General features: G+C 45.8%; 2 protein-coding genes across 3 annotated transcripts; one reads left to right on the forward strand and one right to left on the reverse strand.

The window, feature by feature from the left end:
- Positions 1-1,657: 1,657 nt before the first annotated feature.
- LOC101777440 (oxygen-evolving enhancer protein 2, chloroplastic) lies at positions 1,658-3,000 on the reverse strand. Its single transcript, XM_004965743.4, has 3 exons — positions 2,644-3,000; positions 2,260-2,543; positions 1,658-2,169 (listed from the first exon to the last, which is right to left on the reverse strand). Exons 1-3 carry the CDS (start codon positions 2,879-2,881, stop codon positions 1,909-1,911), a joined length of 783 nt encoding a protein of 260 aa, XP_004965800.1. The 5' UTR covers positions 2,882-3,000; the 3' UTR covers positions 1,658-1,908.
- Positions 3,001-3,034: 34 nt separating this feature from the next.
- Positions 3,035-6,464, forward strand: LOC101776752 (triacylglycerol lipase 2). Of its 2 annotated transcripts, XM_022825933.1 has the most exons (9): positions 3,035-3,462; positions 4,218-4,461; positions 4,537-4,677; positions 4,752-4,865; positions 4,941-5,084; positions 5,175-5,215; positions 5,556-5,635; positions 5,748-5,843; positions 5,933-6,464. In XM_022825933.1, exons 1-9 carry the CDS (start codon positions 3,440-3,442, stop codon positions 6,253-6,255), a joined length of 1,206 nt encoding a protein of 401 aa, XP_022681668.1. In that variant the 5' UTR covers positions 3,035-3,439; the 3' UTR covers positions 6,256-6,464. The 2 variants fall into 2 exon arrangements, with proteins under 2 accessions (XP_022681668.1, XP_004965799.1); XM_004965742.2 differs by lacking the exon at positions 3,035-3,462 and having other exon boundaries at positions 3,489-4,461.
- The last annotated feature ends 2,158 nt before the right edge of the window (positions 6,465-8,622 follow it).

Genomic DNA, 8,622 nt, shown 5'->3' on the forward strand with positions numbered 1-8,622 from the left:
GGATGACAATGTATCTAAAACTAAAATTAACCCAATCCCGACCCAGCCCAAACTCCCCTCTCTTCCCTCCTTTTTTATTTTCTTGGCCATCAACATCACCAGCAAAATGGGCCAAGGCCCAACCCAGCTAGTACCTCATGTTCCAAGGTCATTTACACCGTAATTTTGTAACTTTGCGTTTTGAGGGTTCTCTCGAAGCTACGCTGTAATTCTCTTCCTGTTAATAAAATATGTGCTCACCACGTTTGCAAAAAAAAATATATGTTACGGACCGTGGTGTCCTTATGTTATGATTGCATGATCATTATTAACTTCCCAAGGCAAGATGTCTACATTATCGCTCCAGAATGTCCTTGTTAATATAATGCATTCAATGTCATGTTAAGCGAAGAATGAGTTTCATGGCTTTCTTGTGTTTTTCACCCCTGAAACAAGATCAATATCCCTTTCATTCAATATGACGTAATGTGTGAAAATAACATGAAAACACTAAATTTAGTCCTTTTTCTTTGTTTCTTAAAGAATAAGAAGAAATAACTACCCGTGTTTGATCTTTTTAGTTTGTCAATTTCATATATTGTTGACAAAGTCATGTTTGATCTTGAAATTTTTACAAGCTAGTACAATATCAACTTCTCCAATTATAACCCTTTTCTTTTATCTAAACTCCACTAGTTTTGTGAACAATTGAATCCCACTGAAATCAAGATTGGAGATGAAGCTACCGTGACGACAATCCTTGGCAATTTGAAGGAACCTCTTGTGACAATCTCCAAAGAGCCCTCCGCTTTGTTGCTTATGTGCCGCCCTATCTAATGGCTCCCGACGAGCACACCTATCACTACTCGGCATCAAACTAAAAATTCTCTAAAAATCTTATTACTCATTCCTTAGTAATATCATCATTTCAAAAGTTTATGGCCATATAGGACATGGTTTTAGAAATGTAGGAACAATAAAGGGTACCAACTTTTTTTTTGCCTTTTCCCCTAGTAATCTGAATGGTAGGGACACTGGAGTGTATACACATCCTTCAAAAGCCTAGTTTTAGAAATGTAGGAACAATAAAGGGTGCCAACTTTTTTTTTTGCCTTTTCCCCCTAGTAATCTGAACGGTAGGGACACTGGAGTGTATACACATCCTTCCAACTTTTTTTTGTGCCTTTTCCCCTAGTAATCTGAACGGTAGGGACACTGGAGTGTATACACATCCTTCAAAAGACTAAAAAGCTCGAGGGTATAGTCCTTTATTTGTTTATGTTGGAATCTGGGGGGATTCATGCTCTAGGCATAGAGCAAAAGCATCCACCTAAATCAATCCCAATTTTGGTAGTTAAACTTTAGTGTGGTGTTGATCTAGATCCAAAACATAAAGGTCGTCTTGGTCACAAAAGCTTGTGATTGTGTATAATCTTCATTTCCGGAAAAGCTGGCGAAAAGCCAACATTGTGCTTATTCAGTACATTCTTGGATTCTGCTTACTGATAAGTGATAATCGACTGAAGAATCCTGCCGTTTGATAGAGCTTCGGCTGAATCAGTGAGAAAGCTAGAAAATAATCTGTGCTAAGCAGGGCCTTCAACTAGGTTTTCTAGCATGTAAAATGAATGTGGAGGAGAATCGAAATCCCCCCGGAAAAACTTGAAGCACTAGTATCTACTTTTAGATGATGGAAAGAAGTACTGGTATATGATGACGCACCCCCTACCTAGAGCTCACAGCAAGATACAAAAACGAAGCATTAAGATACTAAGAGTTCTTAGACATCGTGGATGAGAGCAGAAATGAATCCTTGCTCTCCTTGGCCTTTGTTCTCATGTACAATCAAAGGAGCACACATGCATGCCCAGCCCAACCTCTCTATCTGCGTACACACGGTGCACCCCTGAAAACCAAGGAAAAGAATGCTTATGCGACGCTGAAGGAGCTGGCCGCCTTCTCGACGCCCTTCCTGGCGCCCTTGAACCACCTCTTGTCGCCGGCCTGCGCCTTGCAGATGTAGAGCTTGCCGTCCGAGACGGTGGCCGTGATGAGCTGGTGCTTGCCGCCCTCGTCGCCGTCCGCCGTCCTCGTCAGCACCGACACGCTGTAGTACTGCTTCCCGTCCACCACCGGCGCCGAGCTCTCCAGGATGTTGGCTGTCGCCACCGCGTCGGTCTCGAACCCGCCCTGCACGCGCAAGCACAGGTAAATAGCCGTCGCCGAATGAATCAGAGATTAATTAGATGCAGCATGTGAACTAGTAGAACTAGAACAAACCTCGGAGTCAGTCTTGCCGCTGTAGGCCTGCTTGCCGAGGAGGTAGTCGACCTGGGCGAGGAACTGCTCCGGGGAGCCGAACTCGGTGATGGTCTTCTTGGTGGTGGGCTGGACCATGACGGAGACGTTGCTGTTGGCGTCGAAGTTGTCCTCGTAGCGGAGGACCTGGCCGGGGAACTCGCGCTCCTTGCTGGGGTTCCACTTGGACGGGATCAGCAGCTTGAACCCGTCGCCGCTGTAGGCGATGAAGTCCGTGTTCGCCTTGGGCTTCCCGAACACGTTGGCTGCAACCAAGCAAGCAAGCGCGATTGCAATCAAGATTCAATAACCGACCGAGATCCATCAAGCTACCCAGGAGCTGAGACATTAAGCGCGTGTTGTTACCTGCTTCTCCGTAGGCGGCGGCGGCGGGGCTCACCTTGGCGCCGACGGCGGCGACGCCGGCGAGGAGCGTGAGCGCGGCGCGGCGGGTGACCGCGGCGGCGTCACCGCTCTCGGCGGCGGCGTCCTGCCTCTGCGCCTTGCAGACGAGCTGGGCCCGCGGCACCTGGGGGCGCGCCGAGGCGGCGGCGGCGCCGAGGCGAGCGGTGGACTGGAGGAGGAAGCAGGAGGTGGACGCCATGGCTGCCGCTCGTTGCTCGCTAGCTGGCTCCTGCTGCTGCTGCTACTATCTTCCTCTAGAAGACTTGTGGATGCACCGGACGCTACGAGTGATAACGAGGGGAGGGACCGAGGGAGCGGTGGGGTCGGCACGGCGAGGCTTCGTTTGGTGTGCGGCGGCACGCGGATGGAGTTTGGATCAGGGGATAAGGCTCCGCGAGGCGTCATTGGGCCACGTCGGATCACGATGTTTGGGCGGACTGTCGATGGCGACGGGAATCCCCCCCGTCAGAGACAAAGAAGAAACAGCCACAGCTAGCTGACGACGAGGAGAGGAAAAAAAAATCGAGTAGTCAAGAACTCAGAACTGGTTAATATAGTCTGAGCCGTAATGGGCCTTAGTGGGCCAATTCGACTTGCACCGGACAGCGGATCGGATTTCAGCAATCATCATCATAAGCGTGATACGGCTCAAAGTTAACCATGCCAACCCTCGAGCTTTGGGTCATGTCAAATGGTGGCCCAATTGCCAGCTCTACTCGCAAAGTTGCAGGAAAGAAAATTGTCCGCCCCAGCGTAAATGTGCCCGCCCCAGTCGCAAAGGTAATTTCTGTTTAAAGACCGAACAGAGATGTTCTCCTTTTTGTTTGGCAAGTAAGCATACTACTATTATTACATATCTTGCTCATGCTGAACTGATGAATTTGGCGTATATGCGGGGCATCTGATAGCGTGCCCCACTGATGCTACCTGAATGTTTAATTGTTTATTGTCTCTAAATTGCAAATTGATTCCATACGTATGTTAGAGAATGTTACCTTTTCGTGTACAACATTCCTAGTGGTCATGAACAGAATTTGGGTTCACAGAATTGTTGTGAAGTGAGATCTATGCATATTCATTTCTGATCATCAAGATTGCATGGTTGGTATTATGACAACTAGTTCTGTTTGTTTCACCTGATTTGCTCATGGTTATGCAATCTTACATTCAATACTTAAAATTACATGAACTACTGTAATACTTTATCTCATGCTCATGCATCTGTGAGACTGAGAGAGAGAAAAATAACGCATAAATAGAAACTAAACTCCCGTACATAGCACAACCTGTTCTATAAATTAGCATTCCTCCCCATTAGTGATGAAGCTAGAAGCTCAGTTTCATTCAGAGGCCATCCCTGCAGCTAACCTCCGCCCCCTATTCTTGGAATCACACAAAACTATAGCTTACATCCTGGCTTGATACAAGAAGATATATCAGTTCTAGTGCCAAAAATCGTAGTTCTCAATTGAGATGGCTCAGAATCTCCATGTACTATGTTTCCTGATTTTTTTCATTGCCTTGAACCTGCAAAGTGTTCTCTCGTGGAGGATCCAGAATTCTACAAATAATATTGGTGATCAGTGCCCTCCGCAGCCCCATCCTTTAGGTATGTGCAAGTCACGAGTAGCAGCTTATGGCTATCCATGTGAAGAATATCAGGTCACAACAGAAGATGGCTATATTCTTAGCCTAAAGAGGATCCCACATGGTGTTTCTAATGCTGATAACTCGACTGAGGATAGGACACCAGTACTTCTATTCCATGGGCTGCTGGTGGTAAGGACATTGTTGAACATAACACATACTATATGGATTCTGTTTGCGACTAAAATGAATATGTTGATTGGACAGGATGGTTTCTGTTGGGTACTAAGTACACCAAAACAATCACTTGCCTTCATTTTGGCAGACAGTGGCTATGATGTTTGGATTGCCAACTGTCGTGGAACAAAGTCTAGTCGGAAACATACCTCCCTCACCCCAGAAGACCCGGTTTGCATCTCTAGCTTGATTAAGAAACTGCATGTCATATATTTCACTAAAAGAATACTTGCATATCTTTGCAGGATTTCTGGGACTGGACATGGGACCAACTTGCTGATTATGATCTTCCTGCAGTACTTCAGTTTGTCTATAATCAAACAGGAGGCAAGAAAGTCCACTATGTCGGTCATTCCCTGGTATTCTTATGACCCTATTTAATATACTAATGGGTTGGCTCTTGGGAGGATGCTGAAACTTTTGCTATTTCCTAGGGAACCTTGATTATTCTTGCAGCCTTCTCAGAGCACAAGTTAATAGACATAGTGAGATCAGCTGTGTTACTCTGCCCAATTGCTTATCTGCATAGGATGAAATCCAGACTCATATGGCTTGCGGCTCGTATCTTCCTTGCAGAAGTAAAGCTTGTAGAAACCTCCTTATTCTTATTGTTAATTATAATGGTCATGTTCGATGTTTTAACTATATCTGTTTTTTGTATCATGCAGACAATTCACATGCTGGGTTATCATGAGTTTAATCCTGTTGGGTAGGTATCTCTGCTACAACTTCTTGTATTTCTTATTACGAAGAGTATAAAGTACGCGGGATTCAATAACATTGCTTTTCATCACAGTCACGTACTATTTATGTGTAGTTGTGTGCTCAAAAGCTCTCTGATGAGCTCATAGAAGCTGAAGCATACTATGATGTAGAATAGCCTAACAGGGGTCCTTTGCTGTAAGGGGAAAAACATTCTACCAGTGACTTGTTTAAAATGTGCAGATAGTGTGTGCTGTTATTTTGGGTAACCCATCTCAAATCTTATCTGTGAGTGTGTTAGATCAAGACTTGATTGTTGATGCTACGAATGGTCTGCTGCATTACAGGCCAGTTGCACAAGAACTGTTGGGTGAAGTCTGCACCGACCCTGAAGTTGATTGTTATGATATATTTTCAGCAGTAGCAGGTACCGGTGTTACATCCACTTTATTAAATTCCGAAAAAAATATATGTGATCCCGGTGCTTGGCCATGATCGTATTAACTGTGGTTTCAATGAATTTGATCTGGTGACCAAAGGACCGGACTGCTGCCTCAATACTTCGACTACGTGCATCTTCCTACAGCATGGTCCACAATCAAGCTCTGTGAAAAATATGATTCACATGTCGCAGTGTAAGAATCTTTATCGGAAACTAAGGAACCATTGCCCAAAGCCCAGTTGCAGCGCTAACTTCTCTTTTTCTCAATTTATGTGTCATAAGTGGTCAGGAAAGCAGGGATCAGAAAGTACGACTACGGAAACAAGAAGGAGAACATGAAGCACTACAACCAGCCAGAGCCCCCGCTGTACAACCTCTCGTCCATTCCGCCCCATGTCCCCTTGTTCCTCACCCATGGCGGCCAGGATTTCCTGGGTGATGTCCCAGACACCAGGCACCTCCTGCGGACTCTGGTCAGGCAGCACGACAGTGATGACATCGAGGTGCTGTACATGCCAGACTACGCTCATGGTGACTTTGTGATGGGTTACAATGCTCCACAACTCATATACAAGCCCATGGTAGAATTTTTCAAGCGCCATTGACACTGAAAACCTATACTACAGGTCACTTCATCATGAGCTGTAGTAAATAGCAATAGTTTCAGGTCAGCTTTCGGTTTATGATTGTATGAATCACACATGTCTCTGCTCTCATAGATGAAGCTTGTCGGGCCATGCTAGGGTCTCATTTACCCAATTCGATTGCTATATATTGCCTTAAGTAAATAAAAAATTCATAGCTTGTCACACTATCTCAAAAGTATGAATTTTTCCTTCTCACCATTGGGTTTGAACTTCGAACCTCATTTCCTTTCTGTTTGCCACTTGGTTCTGAACACTGAGATGTAGCCCAAACCATACCCACTGCCCAGGTGCAAGAAGGAAAATGCTCCAGTTTGAAGGCTTTAAACTTTTAGTTTATTGGCTTATTGCTCCCCCATAAGGGAGGGGCTGTTTAATTTTCCTTTTGTGTTATGTCACTATATAGTGCAGAGCAGATTGGATCTGACTTTCTGAACTGGAGCATATTAGGGCAGGCCTGTTTTGAACCAACTTCTTATTATTGTTCATAAATTTAGAGCCCAGTCCAGCCTGATACACCGTAGGTTCGGGCTGGGCCAGGTATGAGCCCAATTCAGCACAGATACACATACTCTGTTTTTTTTTCTTTTTTTGGCTCTTTTCTTCTGTTTTTAAGTTGGCCTGGTCCATGGAGAATAGGCGACCAAAGCCAGAAGAAAATCCCATTACTCCATTGGTGTTCAGTGTTGTTCCCATGAGAAACCAGAATTTAGAGAGGGCTTAGGAAGCAGTATCTGAGAGTTTGGCGCTACAGCCGGCAGAAGAGCCAACGGTGCCCAGGTGTCCTTCTGCCCTGCCTACCTGAACCTTTTGTTTAGCCAGACGGCCTCATGAGAATCGCCGATGTCCTCTCCCTGGGAGCCGTAACTGTTGCCATCGAGCTTGATGGGACCTGAAGAGATATTTGACGGCGTGAGGTTGTTGTGAACTGGAGATGCGTGTCAGCGTGTGCTTGCCGTCTCATAATTCCGACGTCTCATTAGAACCGGAAATCGCATTATGGTGCTATAACCTTTTTTCTCTTATGAATCATGAACATTTCTATAGGAAACAAATTTTCGTAAATTTCGTTAGTAAAATTCTTTGTGCCGGGAAACAAGAGGAAAGGAAAGGAAATAAAAACAGAAACTGTCCCCACTGCATTTCTTTTCTCGAGTTGGAAGCAGCAAATGAACCCTTTCTCCGGTCCAACTGTTCATTCCCTCCTTTTGTGTCACCAAGAGTTGCCCTACACAATTTGGCTCCGCAAACCGAGCCAGTTGTTCCTTGATATGTGGCTCTGCTCCTTTGCCTCCAAACTGAGTTATCTGTGCTATCTGACCGACCGCCCAAAGGGGCAGGGAAATGGTCTTGATTATTGAATAGTGCTCCACATTGACCCCCAGAATATTCTGCCCCTCGTTTCAAAAAAGAATATTCTGCCCCCAATAATTCCCCAGTCAATTGTTTCTTTATTTTCATTTTCCTTAGGAATCAGCTCAGTCAATCGGTTTTCAGCCAGACCGATCCGGTTAACCAAAATAAAAGAATTGCAATTATTTACTCAAGTCTCGCCGATGATTCCCTTTGACCAGCATCTTTCTTTGGCCTGTCTTCGCCTGGGAGAAAGGGGCCGTTCTGAGTTCTGACTGGTTCGTGTCAAGCAGCCCTTGGGATTTGCAGTGGGGGTGTCAACTTCTTCCCCTGATAAGCACCAAGCTGTAGACGAACGTTTTATCAAAAGAAAAAAAGCTGTAGACGAATGCATCTAGTCATGTTGCACATGCCTGATAAGCCAACCAACGAGAGGGAGAGGGAGAGGGAAAAGAAGAAAACACCTGGTCTGACCTGGCTTCCGTGTTTCATCGTCAATCGATCGATCAATGGAACTGGAATGGGACGGAGCACGAAGCCACGATTCCACGAACTTTAAAAAAATACCAGCATAGAAAGAGGTTGCCGTTTCTTTACTGGTGGATCATGTGTGACTCAGCACCCCGGAGTTTTGTCACTTCCCGAGCCGTCGACTTCAGAGCCCCGGAACCTGAAGCCTCAGGCCACCGGCAAAACGACACCCCCGCCGTTTCTTTACTGCGTGGGTGAAAGTGAAACCGCGACGCGTGACGACACGTCGCGAGCAGTCGGGAACCTTGTGCTGCCGCGGCCAGCCAGCTTCTGGATTCGCTGGAAGTGGCAGTGGTTAGCGTTCCGGAGGGCATCTTCTTTCGAGGAGCTATTTAACTTTTTTTTGCCATCATCACCAGTATGTAAGCAACGTGCTTGCAAACATACAAAACGTAACCGAATTCTTTGCCATTGGATTGACACGCGAGCAGGTCAGCATGGCGG

Source organism: Setaria italica, chromosome IV (assembly GCF_000263155.2).
Source record: "Setaria italica strain Yugu1 chromosome IV, Setaria_italica_v2.0, whole genome shotgun sequence".
Taxonomy (NCBI): domain Eukaryota; kingdom Viridiplantae; phylum Streptophyta; class Magnoliopsida; order Poales; family Poaceae; genus Setaria; species Setaria italica.

Bases quoted from the DNA above. Each gene is read 5' to 3' on its own strand.
- LOC101777440 (XM_004965743.4), bottom strand. From the start codon at position 2,881: ATGGCGTCCACCTCCTGCTTCCTCCTCCAGTCCACCGCTCGCCTCGGC. The intron at 2,544-2,643 runs GTAACAACACGC...GCTTGGTTGCAG, and splicing joins CGCCGCCTACGGAGAAGCAG to CCAACGTGTTCGGGAAGCCC. The intron at 2,170-2,259 runs GTTTGTTCTAGT...TTGCGCGTGCAG, and splicing joins GCGGCAAGACTGACTCCGAG to GGCGGGTTCGAGACCGACGC.
- LOC101776752 (XM_004965742.2), top strand. From the start codon at position 4,156: ATGGCTCAGAATCTCCATGTACTATGTTTCCTGATTTTTTTCATTGCC. The intron at 5,216-5,555 runs GTAGGTATCTCT...GCTGCATTACAG, and splicing joins CATGAGTTTAATCCTGTTGG to GCCAGTTGCACAAGAACTGT. The intron at 5,636-5,747 runs GTACCGGTGTTA...TGGTGACCAAAG, and splicing joins TATATTTTCAGCAGTAGCAG to GACCGGACTGCTGCCTCAAT.